The following is a 22,352-nucleotide window of genomic DNA, read 5'->3' as shown; positions in this document are numbered from 1 at the left end:
GCACTATTTATAGTTAATGTAGTTGATGAAACGTTCTTGCCGCACTTGTTTCTGTATGAAAACTTTGCATTTGTCCCACATACGGACGAGTCACGTTCAGCTCATCAGATCTTTAGTTCCGTTCAGATATCGTCAGCGTTCTTGCAAGACATCGGACTTGGGAGCTTGGATGAAGTTGGATGACAGTCAGGAACGGGAACTACACAAACGATGAAGAACCATCAAGAGAGAAAGCAAAATGGAATATGGACAAATTGAAGTTGTCGTCGGGATTCGTTCACATTTTTCAACAGTTTGAAAATTATGACAAAGCCCCAGATACAGAAACAAAGGTGGGCGATGGTTAAACGATGTCTCTGAAAGTCAACACAAGTCCAGATTTCTTGTTTCGTTGTGGCTTTGGTGTCCTTCGTTAGTTCAAGGTTCAAGGAACTTTATTTGTCATGCCAACTCACATTTACATGTTAATGGTACAAAATTAGTACTCAGGTCCCAGTTATTTAAAAAAAAAACTTCTAAAACTATAGATTTAAATATAAACTATTTAATAAAAAAATGAAAGCTGAAATGACCTATGTTTAATACCAAATATATTACACTGGGAATTAAGTGAAAAGCAGCATTGCGTGTATATTGCATACGGGAGATTATTGCACATGGGCAATTAAAGTATTTTTAGTATTTAGTGATGGTATAAGTTCTATGGAGCATGGCTTGAGTTCAACAGTCTAACAGCCTCAGGGATGAAGCTGTTTCTGAGCCTGGTAGTTCCACTCTGAATGCTCATGAGCCACCTGCCTGAGGGAAGGAGTTGAAACAGACTCTGTGCGGGATCGGAGGAGTCTCTCAGAATGCGGAGAGTCCTTCCCCTGCACCGTGATGAGTAGAGATCTGATGTGGTGGGAAGGCTGCTCCTTACAGTCCTCTGTGAAGCCTTTACCACCCTCTGCAGAGCCCCCCTCAGCAGCCATGCAGCCGCCATGCCACACAGTGATGTAGGTGCAGAGGATGCTCTCCACTGCACATACAGTGGGGCCAAAAAGTATTTAGTCAGCCTCTGATTGTGCACATTCTCCAACGTAGAAAGATGAGAGAGGTCTGTAATTTTCATCATAGGTACACTTCAACTATGAGAGACAAAATGAGGAAAAAAAGTCCAGAAAATCACATTGTAGGATTTTTAAAGAATTTATTTGTAAATTATGGTGGAAAATAAGTATTTGGTCACCCACAAACAAGCAAGATTTCTGGCTCTCACAGAGCTGTAACTTCTTCTTTAAGAAGCTCTTCTGCCCTCCACCTGTTACCTGTATTAATGGCACCTGTTGGAACTCGTTATCTGTATAAGAGACACCTGTCTACAGCCTCAAACAGTCAGACACCAAACTCAACAGTGGCCAAGACCAAAGAGGTGTCAAAGGACACCAGGAAGAAAATTGTAGATGTGCAGCAGGCTGGGAAGAGTGAATCTACAATAGTCAAGCAGGTTGGAGTGAATAAATCAACTGTGGGAGCAATTGTAAGAAAGTGGAAGACATACAAGACCATTGATAATCTCCCTCGATCTTTGGGATGATGGTGTTTTAGGCGGAAGAAAAGTCCAGGAAGAGCAGGCAGACGTATGAGTTCTTGCTTTCCAGATGAGTGAGGGCTGTGTTAATCACTGATGAAATGGCATCAGTGGAGCGGTTCCTCTTGTAGGCATACTGGTGGGGGTCTACAGAGACGCTGATGGACTCTTTGATGTGAGTCATGACCAGCCTCTCGAAGCACTTCATAACTACCGAAGTTAGAACTATAGGTTGGTAGTCATTCAGGCCTCTCACTGTGGAGCACTTGGGCAATTGTGACAGTCTTTAAGCAGGTGGGGTTGGATGCCAGAGTCAGCAGTGTGTTGAAGATGTCTGTCAGCACCTCAGACAGCTGGTGTGTGCAGTCCCTCAGTACCCACCCCGGAATGTTATTGGAGTCTGTAGCTTTTCCGGGGGTTAATCCTCTGGAGTGTCCACCTTACGTCTGCTGCGGTCACACTGAGTAGCATGTCACCATTAAGTGGTGCGAGTCTGGTGCTGGGGGGGCATGTTCGGGTCCTCAAAGCAGGCGAAGAACCTGTTGAGTGCATCTGGCGGAGAGGGGTCCCTTGGGCATTGTGCATCCCTGATGCTGTAATCTGTGATGCACTTTATGCCCTGCCACATGCGGGCATAAAGTGGGGTCATTGGTGGTAAAGTGACCCTGGATTTTCTGGGCGTATGTGGCCTTAGCCCTCATGATAACGGCCTTCAGCTCCTTCCTTGCGGCTGTAAACGCCGATGCCTCACCTACCCTGAAAACAGCGTCCCTAGCTTTTAGCAGAGCTCTCACCTCAGCATTCAGCCAGGGTTTCTGGTTCGGGTAGGAGGTTATTGTCCTGGTGGAACTGACGCCATCAGTGCATTTGGATATAAAGCCAAGGACGGAGGAGGTGTATTCCTCCAGGTCCGCCTCTCCCTCACACATAGCTGCCTCCCTAAATACCTGCCAGTCTGTACATTGAAAGCAGTCCTGGAGCATAGAGGCTGCATCTTTGGGCCACACGGTGACTGTCCTCTTTATTGGCCTGATCTGCCTCAGCAGTGGGCAATATGCTGGTGCCAGCAGGATGCAGATGTGGTCGGAGAAGCCAAGATGGGGACAGGGGAGAGCTCTGTACGCTCCACCAATGTTGGTGTACACACAGTCCAGAGTGTTGTCTCCCTGTGTGGGAAAGGTGACATGCCGGTAAAAACTGGGCAGAATGTTTGTCAGTTTCACGTGATTAAAGTCCCCTACAACCACGTAAAATGCCTCCGGGTGCTTTGCTTGCAGTGAGCTAATGATCTCCTATAGCTCCTTCAGCGCATCACTAGCATCAGCACCCGGCGGGATGTAAACGATGGTGACGAACACCGCACTGAACTCATGAGAAAGATAATGAGGTCTGCACCGCACACTCATGATTTCTCTAGCCTCAGAACTGTAGCTTTTAACCAGTCCACAGTTTGTACACCAACCTTCATTAACATACACACACAGTCCCCCTCCCCGTGTTTTCCATGACCGGTGGTCGCGGTCCACTCGGAAAAGCTGCAGTCTGTCAATCTGGAAGGCTGTGTATGGGCATGTTATTATTAAGCCAGGTCTCCGTGAGACAAAGAACGGCACAGTTCCTCATCTCTATGGAAGTACTCAAGTGCTGTGTGACCGGAGCTTGAAGTCCACAGACAGTGCAGACCTGTGGTCTTCCAGCAGGAGGCGACTCTCTGCCATAGTTACAGGTGAAATGGGGACATTTCTCAGACATTCTGCAGGTCATCAAAAAGTGGTAAATATAAGAAAATAAAACTGGGATTCAAAACAAACAGTGCAAGGTTTGCATGGCAACAATGGAATAGTGTAGTGCAGCGCGCCAAATACACATCTTCTCCCTAAAGGCTGTGCCTTGAAACACTGTGTGAGTTCTGTTGCCTGAGTAAGTTGCTGATGGGCTACTGGTGTCCACAGGGCTCCACTGCAGCTCCGCGAGCTTGTGAACTGTCGCTGGGCAGAGGAGGTCACCCAGCAGCTGGACACCCTGCAGCTGTGCAGCTTGTCCAAACACGAGGACAACGACAAGGATAAGTGAGACTCACTCGCCCCATACATTCAGCCAGCGCCACGCCCAAGGAAGATGTGTTTGTCCATTCTGTTGTTGCTGTGTTCTTCCTCTGCAGATGTGACAACCACCATGAGAAGCTGAGTGTTTTCTGTTGGACCTGTAAGAAGTGCATCTGCCACCAGTGTGCGCTGTGGGGTGGCATGGTAAGGCTTCACTTTTTTCCCGAAAGACGCCTATGACAGCACAGTGTCAGTGCTCATTGTTTCTAGCTTTGCAGTAGTGTTGTAGTACTTGAGTCCGAGCTTGATCTGGGCAGGGTCTGGTCACCTGTCTTGGTTCAGTTTGGACAGCTCCAGAATTTGATCTGATGTAACACCACCTGATCTGATCTGATCCCAGATCTGATCCCAAGATCTGATGTGCCTCAGTGTGGAAATACAGAGGGTCAAAACTGGTGAAAAGTACAAGTGGCTTTTTTTTTTCATCAAATTACAAACTGACAAATATGAAGCTGTGGATTTTCTTTTACAGTAGTTAAAGACATCTCATATTCAAGAATAACTCCTGGAAATGTCTTGCGACCAGCAGGACGAGTTCAAAAGTTCTGACTTTTTGAACTTAGCATCTTGTTCTGTATTGTTGTTTTTTTCTCTGTATAATCAGTGCCACGCCCCATTTTTAAAGCTCCAGTATCTCAAAAACCAATAATGATAAAAGGCAGAACTTTTGTGTGGTGTTTCCTGGGAATCATAGCATTAGATTGAGACAGTTTGAAGCCAGTTGGTGATGGTCAGTGAGGAGGCCTCTGGTCATGTCACATGCACTGACCCAGGAGTTTGCAGATGTCCAGTTTTATGTTTGTTAGAGAGTGTTGGATCCTTAACTCACAGCACATGACCCAGCTCTCCCTTTGTCTCATCCATCTTTGCCTCTGGCTGGGACAGAGGGTTGATAACGGTTCATGCTTTACAGCACTTGGACGGTATCTCTGCAGGCTTTAGGGAGCCGTGCATCTTTAGTTCCATGTGGCCATGTGGTTCCTGTGAAGGAATGAATGAACTGCACTGAAGTTTCCAGTTTGCTTGTGATTAATTAGGGGATTAATAAAGTATTGAATTTATTTCATTTATGTAGCTCCAAATGACAACAAAGCTGCCTCAGGGTACTTCACACAAGCATGTCTAACCTTGCCAACTGCTAGAGCAAGCACACGTGACAGTGGTAAAGAAAAACTCCCTCTGATGATTTGAGGAAGAAACCTCAAGCAGACCAGACTGGAAGGGGTGACCCTCTGCTTGGGCCATGATACAGACACAATTTGCACAAGACAGGAGGGTTTCAGAAACAGACACCACACCCGTCTCTGGATGGAGCCGAACCTCAAACAGAGAGAAAAAGACAGAATCAGACAACAGAAAGACAAAAAATACAGTATAATTTGTCAGCATTAAGCAAGAAGTAAAACAGAAGAAACGTATGCTTTAAAAGAGTAAAAACCGTAGAACTATACTATGCCAGTATGCTGCCATATGAAAGGGAAAATGCGTCTTAAGTCTGGACTTGAAAGTCTTCACAGAATCTGACTGTTTTATTGACGCGCGGAGATCATTCCACAGAACAGGGGCACGATAACAGAAAGCTCTGTGACCCACAGACTTCTTATTCACCCGAGGGACACAAAGTAGTCCTGCACCCTGAGAATGCAAAGCCCGGGCCGGTACATAGGGCTTAATTAGGTCAGCTAGGTAGGGAGGTGCCAGTCCGTGAACAGTTTTATATACTAGTAGCAGAACCTTAAAATCTGATCTCACAGGGACAGGAAGCCAGTGAAGAGACGCCAAAATGGGTGTAATGTGGTCAAACTTTCTGCTTCCTGTCAAAAGTCTGGCTGCAGCATTTTGAACCAGTCGGAGAGCCCTAATGCTGGACTGCGGTAAACCAGAAAATAGAACATTGCAGTAGTCCATCTAGAAGAGATAAACACATGGATCAGGGTCTCAGCATCAGCCACAGACAGGATGGGACGAATCTTCATTTTATTTTGTAGGTGGATCAATCAATCAATCAATCAATTTTTTTTATATAGCGCCAAATCACAACAAACAGTTGCCCCAAGGCGCTTTATATTGTAAGGCAAGGCCATACAATAATTATGTAAAACCCCAACGGTCAAAACGACCCCCTGTGAGCAAGCACTTGGCTACAGTGGGAAGGAAAAACTCCCTTTTAACAGGAAGAAACCTCCAGCAGAACCAGGCTCAGGGAGGGGCAGTCTTCTGCTGGGACTGGTTGGGGCTGAGGGAGAGAACCAGGAAAAAGACATGCTGTGGAGGGGAGCAGAGATCGATCACTAATGATTAAATGCAGAGTGGTGCATACAGAGCAAAAAGAGAAAGAAACAGTGCATCATGGGAACCCCCCAGCAGTCTACGTCTATAGCAGCATAACTAAGGGATGGTTCAGGGTCACCTGATCAATTTTAAATTCTATTCTAGAATTAACAGGAAGCCAATGAAGAGAGGCCAATATGGGTGAGATATGCTCTCTCCTTCTAGTCCCCGTCAGTACTCTAGCTGCAGCATTTTGAATTAACTGAAGGCTTTTTAGGGAACTTTTAGGACAACCTGATAATAATGAATTACAATAGTCCAGCCTAGAGGAAATAAATGCATGAATGAGTTTTTCAGCATCACTCTGAGACAAGACCTTTCTGATTTTAGAGATATTGCGTAAATGCAAAAAAGCAGTCCTACATATTTGTTTAATATGCGCTTTGAATGACATATCCTGATCAAAAATGACTCCAAGATTTCTCACAGTATTACTAGAGGTCAGGGTAATGCCATCCACAGTAAGGATCTGGTTAGACACCATGTTTCTAAGATTTGTGGGGCCAAGTACAATAACTTCAGTTTTATCTGAGTTTAAAAGCAGGAAATTAGAGGTCATCCATGTCTTTATGTCTGTAAGACAATCCTGCAGTTTAGCTAATTGGTGTGTGTCCTCTGGCTTCATGGATAGATAAAGCTGGGTATCATCTGCGTAACAATGAAAATTTAAGCAATACCGTCTAATAATACTGCCTAAGGGAAGCATGTATAAAGTGAATAAAATTGGTCCTAGCACAGAACCTTGTGGAATTCCATAATTAACTTTAGTCTGTGAAGAAGATTTCCCATTTACATGAACAAATTGTAATCTATTAGACAAATATGATTCAAACCACCGCAGCGCAGTGCCTTTAATACCTATGGCATGCTCTAATCTCTGTAATAAAATTTTATGGTCAACAGTATCAAAAGCAGCACTGAGGTCTAACAGAACAAGCACAGAGATGAGTCCACTGTCCGAGGCCATAAGAAGATCATTTGTAACCTTCACTAATGCTGTTTCTGTACTATGATGAATTCTAAAACCTGACTGAAACTCTTCAAATAGACCATTCCTCTGCAGATGATCAGTTAGCTGTTTTACAACTACCCTTTCAAGAATTTTTGAGAGAAAAGGAAGGTTGGAGATTGGCCTATAATTAGCTAAGATAGCTGGGTCAAGTGATGGCTTTTTAAGTAATGGTTTAATTACTGCCACCTTAAAAGCCTGTGGTACATAGCCAACTAACAAAGATAGATTGATCATATTTAAGATCGAAGCATTAAATAATGGTAGGGCTTCCTTGAGCAGCCTGGTAGGAATGGGGTCTAATAAACATGTTGATGGTTTGGATGAAGTAACTAATGAAAATAACTCAGACAGAACAATCGGAGAGAAAGAGTCTAACCAAATACAGGCATCACTGAAAGCAGCCAAAGATAACGATACGTCTTTGGGATGGTTATGAGTAATTTTTTCTCTAATAGTTAAAATTTTGTTAGCAAAGAAAGTCATGAAGTCATTACTAGTTAAAGTTAATGGAATACTCAGCTCAATAGAGCTCTGACTCTTTGTCAGCCTGGCTACAGTGCTGAAAAGAAACCTGGGGTTGTTCTTATTTTCTTCAATTAGTGATGAGTAGAAAGATGTCCTAGCTTTACGGAGGGCTTTTTTATAGAGCAACAGACTCTTTTTCCAGGCTAAGTGAAGATCTTCTAAATTAGTGAGACGCCATTTCCTCTCCAACTTACGGGTTATCTGCTTTAAGCTACGAGTTTGTGAGTTATACCACGGAGTCAGGCACTTCTGATTTAAAGCTCTCTTTTTTAGAGGAGCTACAGCATCCAAAGTTGTCTTCAATGAGGATGTAAAACTATTGACGAGATACTCTATCTCACTTACAGAGTTTAGGTAGCTACTCTGCACTGTGTTGGTATATGGCATTAGAGAACATAAAGAAGGAATCATATCCTTAAACCTAGTTACAGCGCTTTCTGAAAGACTTCTAGTGTAATGAAACTTATTCCCCACTGCTGGGTAGTCCATCAGAGTAAATGTAAATGTTATTAAGAAATGATCAGACAGAAGGGAGTTTTCAGGGAATACTGTTAAGTCTTCTATTTCCATACCATAAGTCAGAACAAGATCTAAGATATGATTAAAGTGGTGGGTGGACTCATTTACTTTTTGAGCAAAGCCAATAGAGTCTAATAATAGATTAAATGCAGTGTTGAGGCTGTCATTCTCAGCATCTGTGTGGATGTTAAAATCGCCCACTATAATTATCTTATCTGAGCTAAGCACTAAGTCAGACAAAAGGTCTGAAAATTCACAGAGAAACTCACAGTAACGACCAGGTGGACGATAGATAATAACAAATAAAACTGGTTTTTGGGACTTCCAATTTGGATGGACAAGACTAAGAGTCAAGCTTTCAAATGAATTAAAGCTCTGTCTGGGTTTTTGATTAATTAATAAGCTGGAATGGAAGATTGCTGCTAATCCTCCGCCCCGGCCCGTGCTACGAGCATTCTGACAGTTAGTTTGACTCGGGGGTGTTGACTCATTTAAACTAACATATTCATCCTGCTGTAACCAGGTTTCTGTAAGGCAGAATAAATCAATATGTTGATCAATTATTATATCATTTACCAACAGGGACTTAGAAGAGAGCAGTCCTTGTAATATCTCTAATGTGGAGGTCAAAGGACAATATAGGATCAAAAATTACCCTAAGGTTCCTCACTTTGTCAGTATGATGTATGACACACGAGCCTAGGTCAAATTGATGCCAATGTCTCACTGGACCAAGAACCACCATTTCAGTCTTATCAGAGTTTAAAAGTAGGAAATTGCAAGACGTCCAGCTTCTCACTGATACAAGGCAATCTTCTAAGGATTTTATGTGCATGAGATTACCAGCAGTTATCGACATGTATAACTGAGTATCATCAGCATAGCAGTGAAAGGTAATCCCAAAACACAGCAATATGTGCCCAAAGGGTGCTATATAAAGGGAGAAAAGCAAGGGGCCTAAGACGGACCCCTGTGGAACCCCAAATTTCATGTCACTAAGGTTAGAGGTAGTGTTACTGTACAAAACACAGTGAGAACGACTGGTCAGGAATGATGTCAACCATGCAAGGGCACTCCCAGTAATCCCAAAATGATTTTCCAGCCTATCAAGTAGAATATGATCCACGATATCAAATGCATCAAGATCTAACAGCACCAGAGCCGTAGCGGTGTCTGAATCCATTGTAAGCAGAAGATCATTCACCACTTTAGTGAGAGTCGTCTCTGTGGAATGATATTTTCTAAAAGCAGACTGCAGTGGCTCAAAGAGATTATTCTCTGTAAGATAGTCTACGAGCTGCCATGAAAGCACCTCTTCCAGAATTTTAGAGCAAAATGATAGATTTGATATCGGCCGATAGTTTTTCAATACACTATGGTCAAGATTAGATTTCTTAAAGTGGATATGACACTTAACGACAACATAGTCTTATTACATGTAACAGTGGTTATATAATTCGGTCAGCCTAAGCGTTTTGGGAAAGTGGACCCTTTTCTCCCGTTATATACCACATTTGAACGTCCCGCCACTGAAAAATGTGCACGCCCCGTGACCAGCTTTCCACTAAGCACCAAACCTGAAATACGTCACAGCCTGTAGACTGTATTGGCTCGCGCGCTTGGCGGCCGTTGTTTACACTTTTTTTAGTGGCAGAAACTTTGATTAAACACAGCTCTCAGGGACTTGTTTGTCGATATGCCTGACCAGCGTGTCGCAGCATATTCCATAAACACAAGGCAAAAGGTTTTAGCCTTTTCAAGTCCAGGCAGATTGATCGAAAGCCGCGGTGTTGTGTGATGCACGAAATGTCAGGCTGCCGCTTGCTCTGCTCGCAGACCCGCATTTGCTCCCGACAGCAGACACTTTCCTCTACCGTGTCCATGTTCTCACCGCTCACAGGAACACATAAAATGTCAACCCCAAATAATATGTTCACAATAATCTTGAAATGGTCAAGGAACTTGTAAAAATATCAGTGCAATACGTAGTAAACACGGCGGCGGCATGTTCACTGTTGTTTTCGGCGATCTTTTACGAAGCTTTCGCCGTTTATTTCCTATTCTTTCGTGAAAATAACATAACTAAACACAGATGAATGCAATGCCAAGCACTCGAAAACGGCAAAAACCCGAAGGTAATGACGGTGATCCGCAAGTAGTAGCTCCACTATTGCGGCTCCAGAAAAATAACAAAGGCAGTAAATAGACACTAGAATCGAAAATGCTATAATTATAGTGTTACAGCACCAACAAAAATCAAAGCCTCCCTTACATTCCATATTCTGCAGCCTTTCAAAATCCATCGGAATTGGCACGTCTCTTGCCCTTCGGCTCCACCATAAGCACCGTCGGCATTATTTTTACTGCCAGAATGCTCCTGGTTTGAATGGTCGGCCGAAAGATACAGCTTGAATCTGTAGGGTCTAGTCACTGCTGTGACATCCTCAGGATCCGAGTCAGAAATAATCCACACTTGAAGAGGAGTCAAAAAAGTTCTTGATCTCATCACTGTCCATGCTGAGGTCTATCTGTTCCTGTTGTCAATCTAACAGACAAAGACAGGACTCTACACGCTATGACGTCACGGCATCACGAGACCGCTGATGGAACGCTGCAAGCGCGCTTTCCAGCAAACACACTTTTGAGAAGCTGTACAAACTTTGTTTCTCAATGATAATGATTAAAACCACTTTCAACTTACTGTACTGTATGTATATTTTGATATTTATATCAGTTTTACCTATTTTTTTAGGTGTCATATCCACTTTAAGTAATGGTTTAATCACTGCAGATTTGAAACATTTAGGAACAGATCCAGAAGTTAAAGAAAGATTAATCATTTCCAGCACTATTGGCCCAAGAGTGGGCCACAGGTCCTTAAACAGTTTTGTTGGTATAGGATCAAATAAACAGGTTGTGCTTTTTGTTGACATTACGAGTTTTGTCAACACGTCTGGTGAGGTGCTATCAAATTCTGTAAATCTAGGTAATACCTCAGTAATGGCACCCACCTCAATAGCAGGGTGTAGTGGCTGGGTTAAGGCATGCTAGGATGTGTTTAGCCTAATGTCACCTATTTTCTTCTCAAAGTAATCCAGGAAATCTGTGCTGTAAAAGGAGAGTGAACTACAGGTGGTTGTCCATGAATAAGTGTTGCCACCGTGTCAAACAAGAACTTTGAGTTATGCTTGTTTTTGTTGATTAAATCAGAGTAATAGGTCCACTTTGTAGCCAATAATGCATGCTTATAGTCTAAGATAGCATCACGCCACGTGAGGTGGAATACTTGTAATTTTGAACTACGCCATTTCTGTTCTAGACCCCTAGCCTTATACTTGAGGTCACACAAGTAATTATTGAACCAAGGTGACTGTGTTTTTGGGGGCGTGGTTTTAATAAAGGTGGCGCAGTTATGTCGAGTGTAGTTTTGAGCACTGAGTTTAAACTATCAACAAGACTGTCTACTTATTGAACATTGTCTAAGCGTGAAGCTAAGATATCAGGCAGTCTAGCTTCAGTTCAGTCTTAGTTGAGGAGTTGATACATCACCATAGTGATAAATAAGGTTGTTGTTCCACTAAACACGGCAGCGAAACTGTAAACTTAATAAGTTAGTGATCAGAGACTACTGATGTAAGAGGCATGATGTCAAATTTTGTGACAGCAGTACCACATGTGAGAACCAAATCCAGGTTATTTCCACTAATGTGCGTCAAGTCCTGAATGCATTGCTGATTCCTAATGCATCAACAGTTTCCATAAATGATTTGCAGAGGGGATCAGAAGGCTTATTTATATGAACGTTAAAGTCACCAATAATCAGAATGTTATCTGCACTAGTTGACAAGTTAGAGATAAACTCACCACATTCATATAAGAAGTCAGAGTATGGGGGCCAGGGGGCCTATATACAGTGACAAAGTAATACGGCTGATTTTTATTCTTCTGACCTTGGCAATACGTAGCATCGTGGTCAGAGTGGAGAATCAGATGATCAGAGCAACAACCCCATCGTGCTTTGCATCACAAGTGACTAAATGTGTACACCGGTGGGCAGGCCTCATTTAAGGGGAGGACAGCTGTAGGTTTAAGCCAAGTTTCACATAACCCAATCATATCTAAGTGATGATCCATAATTAGATCATTAATCAACAATCAATGGTGTTGACAGTTGGACTGTTTGGATTTATGGGTGGTTCCAGACTAGAATATATAATATGCCTGAAAGTAGATTTAGGTTTCAGACATTCCACGCAGGTTGTAGGCAGCAGACACAAAATATTTGATATTGCTGGAACAGCCAACGGACCATCCTCAATTTCAGTGTCATTCAGTGTAGTAATGGGTATTAAGTTTGCAAAACATATCCCGCTATGATTTTTATGGCCATGTCTGCAGAAACAGGCCACAGTCTCAGCTGGACAAATATCCCTCCCTGCCACATAAACTGCACTATCACCATAGTGGATTTTCTACACTAATTTCCCTGCTAAGCTAATGGATTCTACAGCCATGTTTGTCAAAAGCCTTGCAGGGTCTCTAATCACCTGCTCTGTGGCCTGCTGTAAATTCCTAATGTTACCCTCCCTGTAGAGCTCTATGTTCGCAGACAAGATGGTGGTGCCTTCCCCAGTAGGGTGAAGGTCGTCTGGCATCAGCAAGCCACGCTGGCCCCAATCAATCAATAATAATAGACTATTAATTGACACAGACACATCTTTCTGGCAGGATCACAAGTCCTCTCTATGTCCATTTTTGTGACCTCTGAGTGATTCATCCTGACATCATTGGCACCGATGTGAATAACTATGCTTCCTGTTCCGGAGCACAGCGGTGTTTTTCTGTATCTGTTAGCTGTTTAATCTGCGCAGTTAGATTGATCTAGTTATCTAGATTACGATTTGTTTCCCAGTGTAATCTTTACGTGCCTTAACTAAAGCACTCCTTCTGCTGAATCACCTCTAAATTATTTACACATTATTCACTTTGCGTGTTTTTAGGAATCCGCTAGCTTAGCGTAGCTACTAGCTCTTAGCCGATTTAACATGGCGGCTTCTCCTGTCTCTCCTGCACTTTTCTGCTCTGGGTGTGAAATGTTTAGTTATTCCTCGGCCTCCTTTAGCAGTAACGGTACTTGTAATAAGTGTAGCTTATTCGTAGCTTTGGAGGCTAGGCTGGGCGAATTGGAGACTCGGCTCCGCACCGTGGAAAATTCTACAGCTAGCCAGGCCCCTGTAGTCGGTGCGGACCAAGGTAGCTTAGCCGCCGTTAGTTACCCCCTGGCAGATCCCGAGCAGCCGGGAAAGCAGGCCGACTGGGTGACTGTGAGGAGGAAGCGTAGCCCTAAACAGAAGCCCCGTGTACACCGCCAACCCGTTCACGTCCATAACCGTTTTTCCCCACTCGACGACACACCCGCCGAGGATCAAACTCTGGTTATTGGCGACTCTGTTTTGAGAAATGTGAAGTTAGCGACACCAGCAACCATAGTCAATTGTCTTCTGGGGGCCAGAGCAGGCGACATTGAAGGAAATTTGAAACTGCTGGCTAAGCGTAAATTTGGTAAGATTGTAATTCACGTCGGCAGTAATGACACCCGGTTACGCCAATCGGAGGTCACTAAAATTAACATTAAATCGGTGTGTAACTTTGCAAAAACAATGTCGGACTCTGTAGTTTTCTCTGGGCCCCTCCCCAATCAGACCGGGAGTGACATGTTTAGCCGCATGTTCTCCTTGAATTGCTGGCTGTCTGAGTGGTGTCCAAAAAATGAGGTGGGCTTCATAGATAATTGGCAAAGCTTCTGGGGAAAACCTGGTCTTGTTAGGAGAGACGGCATCCATCCCACTTTGGATGGAGCAGCTCTCATTTCTAGAAATCTGGCTAATTTTCTTAAATCCTCCAAACCGTGACTATCCAGGGTTGGGACCAGGAAGCAGAGTTGTAGTCTTACACACCTCTCTGCAGCTTCTCTCCCCCTGCCATCCCCTCATTACCCCATCCCCGTAGAGACGGTGCCTGCTCCCAGACTACCAATAACCAGCAAAAATCTATTTAAGCATAAAAATTCAAAAAGAAAAAATAATATAGCACCTTCAACTGCACCACAGACTAAAACAGTTAAATGTGGTCTATTAAACATTAGGTCTCTCTCTTCTAAGTCCCTGTTGGTAAATGATATAATAATTGATCAACATATTGATTTATTCTGCCTTACAGAAACCTGGTTACAGCAGGATGAATATGTTAGTTTAAATGAGTCAACACCCCCGAGTCACACTAACTGTCAGAATGCTCGTAGCACGGGCCGGGGCGGAGGATTAGCAGCAATCTTCCATTCCAGCTTATTAATTAATCAAAAACCCAGACAGAGCTTTAATTCATTTGAAAGCTTGACTCTTAGTCTTGTCCATCCAAATTGGAAGTCCCAAAAACCAGTTTTATTTGTTATTATCTATCGTCCACCTGGTCGTTACTGTGAGTTTCTCTATGAATTTTCAGACCTTTTGTCTGACTTAGTGCTTAGCTCAGATAAGATAATTATAGTGGGCGATTTTAACATCCACACAGATGCTGAGAATGACAGCCTCAACACTGCATTTAATCTATTATTAGACTCTATTGGCTTTGCTCAAAAAGTAAATGAGTCCACCCACCACTTTAATCATATCTTAGATCTTGTTCTGACTTATGGTATGGAAATAGAAGACTTAACAGTATTCCCTGAAAACTCCCTTCTGTCTGATCATTTCTTAATAACATTTACATTTACTCTGATGGACTACCCAGCAGTGGGGAATAAGTTTCATTACACTAGAAGTCTTTCAGAAAGCGCTGTAACTAGGTTTAAGGATATGATTCCTTCTTTATGTTCTCTAATGCCATATACCAACACAGTGCAGAGTAGCTACCTAAACTCTGTAAGTGAGATAGAGTATCTCGTCAATAGTTTTACATCCTCATTGAAGACAACTTTGGATGCTGTAGCTCCTCTAAAAAAGAGAGCTTTAAATCAGAAGTGCCTGACTCCGTGGTATAACTCACAAACTCATAGCTTAAAGCAGATAACCCGTAAGTTGGAGAGGAAATGGCGTCTCACTAATTTAGAAGATCTTCACTTAGCCTGGAAAAAGAGTCTGTTGCTCTATAAAAAAAGCCCTCCGTAAAGCTAGGACATCTTTCTACTCATCACTAATTGAAGAAAATAAGAACAACCCCAGGTTTCTTTTCAGCACTGTAGCCAGGCTGACAAAGAGTCAGAGCTCTATTGAGCTGAGTATTCCATTAACTTTAACTAGTAATGACTTCATGACTTTCTTTGCTAACAAAATTTTAACTATTAGAGAAAAAATTACTCGTAACCATCCCAAAGACGTATCGTTATCTTTGGCTGCTTTCAGTGATGCCTGTATTTGGTTAGACTCTTTCTCTCCGATTGTCCTGTCTGAGTTATTTTCATTAGTTACTTCATCCAAACCATCAACATGTTTATTAGACCCCATTCCTACCAGGCTGCTCAAGGAAGCCCTACCATTATTTAATGCTTCGATCTTAAATATGATCAATCTATCTTTGTTAGTTGGCTATGTACCACAGGCTTTTAAGGTGGCAGTAATTAAGCCATTACTTAAAAAGCCATCACTTGACCCAGCTATCTTAGCTAATTATAGGCCAATCTCCAACCTTCCTTTTCTCTCAAAAATTCTTGAAAGGGTAGTTGTAAAACAGCTAACTGATCATCTGCAGAGGAATGGTCTATTTGAAGAGTTTCAGTCAGGTTTTAGAATTCATCATAGTACAGAAACAGCATTAGTGAAGGTTACAAATGATCTTCTTATGGCCTCGGACAGTGGACTCATCTCTGTGCTTGTTCTGTTAGACCTCAGTGCTGCTTTTGATACTGTTGACCATAAAATTTTATTACAGAGATTAGAGCATGCCATAGGTATTAAAGGCACTGCGCTGCGGTGGTTTGAATCATATTTGTCTAATAGATTACAATTTGTTCATGTAAATGGGGAATCTTCTTCACAGACTAAAGTTAATTATGGAGTTCCACAAGGTTCTGTGCTAGGACCAATTTTATTCACTTTATACATGCTTCCCTTAGGCAGTATTATTAGACGGTATTGCTTAAATTTTCATTGTTACGCAGATGATACCCAGCTTTATCTATCCATGAAGCCAGAGGACACACACCAATTAGCTAAACTGCAGGATTGTCTTACAGACATAAAGACATGGATGACCTCTAATTTCCTGCTTTTAAACTCAGATAAAACTGAAGTTATTGTACTTGGCCCCACAAATCTTAGAAACATGGTGTCTAACCAGATCCTTACTGTGGATGGCATTACCCTGACCTCTAGTAATACTGTGAGAAATCTTGGAGTCATTTTTGATCAGGATATGTCATTCAAAGCGCATATTAAACAAATATGTAGGACTGCTTTTTTGCATTTACGCAATATCTCTAAAATCAGAAAGGTCTTGTCTCAGAGTGATGCTGAAAAACTAATTCATGCATTTATTTCCTCTAGGCTGGACTATTGTAATTCATTATTATCAGGTTGTCCTAAAAGTTCCCTAAAAAGCCTTCAGTTAATTCAAAATGCTGCAGCTAGAGTACTGACGGGGACTAGAAGGAGAGAGCATATCTCACCCATATTGGCCTCTCTTCATTGGCTTCTTGTTAATTCTAGAATAGAATTTAAAATTCTTCTTCTTACTTATAAGGTTTTGAATAATCAGGTCCCATCTTATCTTAGGGACCTCGTAGTACCATATCACCCCAATAGAGCGCTTCGCTCTCAGACTGCAGGCTTACTTGTAGTTCCTAGGGTTTGTAAGAGTAGAATGGGATGCAGAGCCTTCAGCTTTCAGGCTCCTCTCCTGTGGAACCAGCTCCCAATTCAGATCAGGGAGACAGACACCCTCTCTACTTTTAAGATTAGGCTTAAAACTTTCCTTTTTGCTAAAGCTTATGGTTAGGGCTGGATCAGGTGACCCTGAACCATCCCTTAGTTATGCTGCTATAGACGTAGACTGCTGGGGGGTTCCCATGATGCACTGTTTCTTTCTCTTTTTGCTCTGTATGCACCACTCTGCATTTAATCATTAGTGATCGATCTCTGCTCCCCTCCACAGCATGTCTTTTTCCTGGTTCTCTCCCTCAGCCCCAACCAGTCCCAGCAGAAGACTGCCCCTCCCTGAGCCTGGTTCTGCTGGAGGTTTCTTCGTGTTAAAAGGGAGTTTTTCCTTCCCACTGTAGCCAAGTGCTTGCTCACAGGGGGTCGTTTTGACCGTTGGGGTTTTACATAATTATTGTATGGCCTTGCCTTACAATATAAAGCGCCTTGGGGCAACTGTTTGTTGTGATTTGGCGCTATATAAAAAAATTGATTGATTGATTGATTGACTATATCTTATGTCATGTTCCTTTGTCTGTCTACCCTTCTGCAGTGTCAGCACCCTAAGATGGGAGGCAATGTCAGGAGCTCTGGCCCCAGGAATACATTTAACGTCAGACGGCATCTGTAACCTGACTTTGCGGGTGATAGAATCCCCTATCACTAAAGGCTGGCATTTTGGCCTGGAGATAGGAGTGGAAATCACCCGTGGGCTCAAAAACCGGTTCACAGTTTACAGTGGCGAGTGCGATCAGGGTACCACAACCGGTCACCAAGCCCTATGTGACTTTATTTGCCTAACCGCAGTCCGAAAGCTGTCCTCCACAGGTGGTGTTTGTAGGCTGATGCTCATGGGCAACCTAGCCGGTCCAACACTAACCTCGTCTGGAGTGCCCATACCATCTATCGCCACTGAGCTCAGAAGCTGTTCTTGCTTACAGACATGGCTCTCTAATAGAGCCATCCTGTCTTCCACCATCACGCAGGATTTATGTCAAGTGTAAAGTAGTGTACTTTGTGCACCAGAAAATTCAAGAGTATAGCCAAGCTAGCGTGAGCTGACCGCTAATGAAAATGCTAACCACTCCTAAGATTCACACGGGAGTAAAATAATGAGATAAAATTCACAGTAGTTACACTGAAAAACTAACAGAAGTGTTAGATTGGTAGAAACAGTAATAAAAGAAACGGGGGGTGGGGGGGTGGGCGGTGAAGTGCTAACTGCTAGTGATTCACAACAGGAAGACTGTAGTTTAATGAGATTTACAGTAGATGCACTTAAAAACTAAAAGAAGTGTTAAACATAAATAAAAAACAAATGCGACCGTGTAGAGATTAGAAGAGCATCACAACAGCAAACAGTCCGTTGCAGTATCTGTCTATGACCCACTTAAAATGGGTACGCTGTCACACTGTGAACCCTGGCTGTGGTGCGTCACCAGGACCCACAGCACTCTGGGTCAGACTGCACAGGGCTCGCCCCCTTGATGACCCACTGTTCATCACGTCCTGCAGCTCGGTCAGAGCTTCACACAATACAGATATCAACTCAGAATCAAATCAGGTATGTTATCAGGACCAAGTGTCAGTCACCAGGATCAAACATTCAGGGTTGGGTCAACCTCTGGGTCAGAGGCGGTGGCGTGAGTGCTGTTCTGATTTTGAAGTGTACGATGCGTGGTCATTTTGTCCCCCATCTCTAAGACTTCAATGCTCTTTGTCTTTGCGCTGTCCAGCACGGCGGCCACACCTTCAAGCCTCTGGTGGAGATCTATGAGCAGCACGTGACCAAGGTGAAGGATGAGGTGGCCAAACTGCGCCGCCGCCACATGGAGCTCATCAGCCTGGTGCAGGAAGTGGTAAGGACAGCTTCCTGCCATCTGTGTTCCACAACAACACCACGGCAGCACGCCGAGTCTGTCTACCACGATGTTTCTGACCATTACCACGTCATCACATGACTTCATTATCAAATCTTTCCTACCAATCAGATTACGGCTCTGAACTGGAGGATAAAACCGGTGATCCCGGCCCCGTGTTTTTGCCGTATCAGCGTTGAATGTGTTCTGCAGCAGCTCAGAATTTAAAAACAACTCCTGTCTTCTCGCCGTGTCGCACAGCGTCGTAAGCACACAACAACAGGAGCAGCTCATCCGCAGGGAGCTTTACAAACATAGTGACGCCTTGTTTTCTCGCTCTTCGCGTTCTTGGCTTGGCATTCTTCTCTCACATAAATGGTAAATGGACTACATTTATATTGCACTTTTCTGTCTGCATCAGTCACTCAAAGCCCTTTACAATAATGTCTCACATTCACCCCGATATCAGGCTGCTGACATTCAAGGTGTTCACTACACACCTAGAGCAACTATGGGATTAAGGACCTTGCCCAAGGGCCCTTAGTGATTTTCTGATCTGGCTGGGATTTGAACTGAGGATCCTCTGGTCTCAAGCCCAATGCTTAACCACTAGACCATCACCTCCCCTAACATGGTGTCGCATGCATTGCACGAGGATTTTGAGCCTTTCAAGGTTGGCAAGGCGAGAAGGGTACTTGTCACTCAGTGCCACACAGTGTCACACAGTGTCACTCAGTGCCACACAGTGTCACACAGTGTCACTCAGTGCCACACAGTGTCACTCAGTGCCACTCAGTGACACACAGTGTCACTCAGTGCCACACAGTGCCACACACTCCCAGAGCCACTGTGTGTGTCGGATTGCCCTCTGAAGTCCCTGCAGCTCCTAACATGCCAGAAATGGGTGAGCAAATAACAACAGATGAAATGACACTGTGAGTGACACAATGAGGATGTGGCATCCCCCATGAGAGACACGCACGAGCTGCCATAGCAGCGCACCAAAATAACAGAGATTATTGGTGAGAGACAGCACTTCTGGAAGTGGCTGAGGGAGTCCAGTAGTCATGGCTCATGGTCAGCGGGCTGGACAAACCTGTCCGTCTTTTCTCTTCAAAATCAGGACCACAATGAGAATAAAGGCACCTTGACACTTGCACTGGCACAGAATCTGGCATTCCATTGAGTAAACCCATCGTAAACTGTTGTAAACTGTAGATGAACTGTGTGCGGCTGCGTGCCAGTGTGCAAAGAAATTCTGAAATGTTAAAAATTTCTGTGAGAGAGATGGTTTCATCAGCCAAGTTCTGAGAGCAAATGCGTCATCAGCCACGAAATGATTAATATTGCGTGGAGACAAAGCGGGACACATTGGCATGACGAATTGCACGGCAGTGTGGGGATGAAATTTGTGCAAATGTCAAAGTGCCTTAAGACTCGTGCTGGCAGCTGTGAGCCACGTGCACACACTATCATACTGCATGCGCAGAGGTTGAGTGGGTGAGTGCCCTGTTCAGTTTTCTTTCTTTTGTATTTTTTCTCTGCTCTTTAGTGGAGACAGGCCAGGATTTGTTATCATTTATTTATTCATGTTTTCTTATTTTTTTATTTTCTGTTGTTTTTTTTTTGTGTGTTTAATTGACTTGGTGCAGCCGTGAGAGCGCCACATGGCTGCACTCAGCAGAGTGTGCCGCATGGCATTCGAGGGGCACTCATACAACGGGTGCTGACATCTTCGCCCCACGTCCATGCCAAATACCGCCAGCATTCGGATGACATGCACCGGTGGGGTCGTTGTACCACTTCAGTGAGATGACAACTGTGTTTGGTTGCTAGTTTGTGACTCAAACTACTCTCAGACAGTTGCAGCCCAGTGACATAGGACCTGGACTGTTCAGACCAGGGGCTCATTCAGTCGGAAATGAGACTACAGACTACAGCTGCTACTACTATGACTACTACTAATAAATGTTTCTCAATTTTACAATTTGCCTGAATTTTACTACAATTTAATTAATAAACCATATAAAATATGTTAAGTTAATTTAACTTTTCTGCGTAACTAAAGTGGGATGTGTCATTAACGTAACGCAAAAATCTGCAGAATAAGAACGTGCGCGTTACAGAGTGAGATACGGCGTCATCGACTTAACGCAAAGGAACTGCAGAAATAGAGCGTGCACGTTACAGAGTGAGATACGGCGTCATCGACTTAACGCAAAGGAACTGCAGAATAAGAGCGTGCACGTTACAGAGTGAGATACGGCGTCACCGACTTAACGCAAAGGAACTGCAGAAATAGAGCGTGCACGTTAGAGTGAGATACGGGTCATCGACTTAACGCAAAGGAACTGCAGAATTAGAGCGTGCACGTTACAGAGTGAGATACGGCGTCACCGACTTAACGCAAAGGAACTGCAGAATAAGAGCGTGCACGTTACAGAGTGAGATACGGCGTCACCGACTTAACGCAAAGGAACTGCAGAATAAGAGCGTGCACGTTACAGAGTGAGATACGGCGTCATCGACTTAATGCAAAGGAACTGCAGAAATAGAGCGTGCATGTTACAGAGTGAGATACGGTGTCACCGACTTAACGCAAAGGAACTGCAGAACTAGAGCGTGCACGTCACAGAGTGAGATACGGTGTCACCGACTTAACGTTGAAGAAATGCAGAATAAGAGCGTGCACGTCACAGAGTGAGATACTGCGTCACCGACGTAACGTTGAAGAAATGCAGAATAAGAGCGTGCACGTCACAGAGTGAGATACGGCGTCATCGACTTAACGTTGAAGAAATGCAGAATAAGAGCGTGCACGTCACAGAGTGAGATACGGCGTCATCGACTTAACGTAGAAGAACTGCACAATAAGAGCGTGCACGTCACAGAGTGAGATACGGCGTCATCGACTTAACGTTGAAGAAATACAGAATAAGAGCGTGCACGTCACAGAGTGAGATACGCCGTCACTGACTTAACGTTGAAGAAATACAGAATAAGAGCATGCACGTCACAGAATGAGATACGGCATCATCGACTTAATGCAGAAACACTGCAGAATAAGAGCGTGCACGTCACAGAGTGAGATATGGCGTCACCGACTTAACGCAAAGGAACTACAGAATAAGAGCGTGCATGTTACAGAGTGAGATACAGCGTCACCGACTTAACGCAAAGGAACTACAGAATAAGAGCGTGCACGTCACAGAGTGAGATACGTCGTCATCGACTTAACGTTGAAGAAATGCAGAATAAGAGCGTGCACGTCACAGAGTGAGATACGGCGTCATCGACTTAACGTTGAAGAAATGCAGAATAAGAGCGTGCACGTCACAGAGTGAGATACGGCGTCAACGACTTAACGTTGAAGAAATGCAGAATAAGAGCGTGCACGTCACAGAGTGAGATACGCCGTCACTGACTTAACGTTGAAGAAATACAGAATAAGAGCGTGCACGTCACAGAATGAGATATGGCGTCACCGACTTAACGCAAAGGAACTACAGAATAAGAGCGTGC

General features: G+C 43.7%; 1 protein-coding gene and 1 long non-coding RNA gene across 2 annotated transcripts in view; one reads left to right on the top strand and one right to left on the bottom strand.

Annotated features, from left to right (window-relative positions):
- trim37 (tripartite motif containing 37) overlaps positions 1-22,352 on the top strand; it is a 405,219-nt gene that overhangs the window by 102,443 nt on the left and 280,424 nt on the right. The window contains exons 5-7 of the mRNA XM_034165414.1: positions 3,523-3,639; positions 3,732-3,819; positions 18,708-18,830. Coding sequence (XP_034021305.1) covers positions 3,523-3,639; positions 3,732-3,819; positions 18,708-18,830 — 328 coding nt within the window. The remainder of the gene's footprint in view (positions 1-3,522; positions 3,640-3,731; positions 3,820-18,707; positions 18,831-22,352) is intronic.
- On the bottom strand, positions 712-14,185 carry LOC117505880. Its single transcript, XR_004559294.1, has 3 exons — positions 14,175-14,185; positions 4,762-4,768; positions 712-794 (listed from the first exon to the last, which is right to left on the bottom strand). It is a non-coding gene; the product is annotated as an uncharacterized LOC117505880 (long non-coding RNA).

This window comes from Thalassophryne amazonica, unplaced genomic scaffold, assembly GCF_902500255.1.
Source record: "Thalassophryne amazonica unplaced genomic scaffold, fThaAma1.1, whole genome shotgun sequence".
Lineage (NCBI taxonomy): Eukaryota > Metazoa > Chordata > Actinopteri > Batrachoidiformes > Batrachoididae > Thalassophryne > Thalassophryne amazonica.
This window is presented reverse-complemented; position numbering and strand designations above follow the sequence as displayed.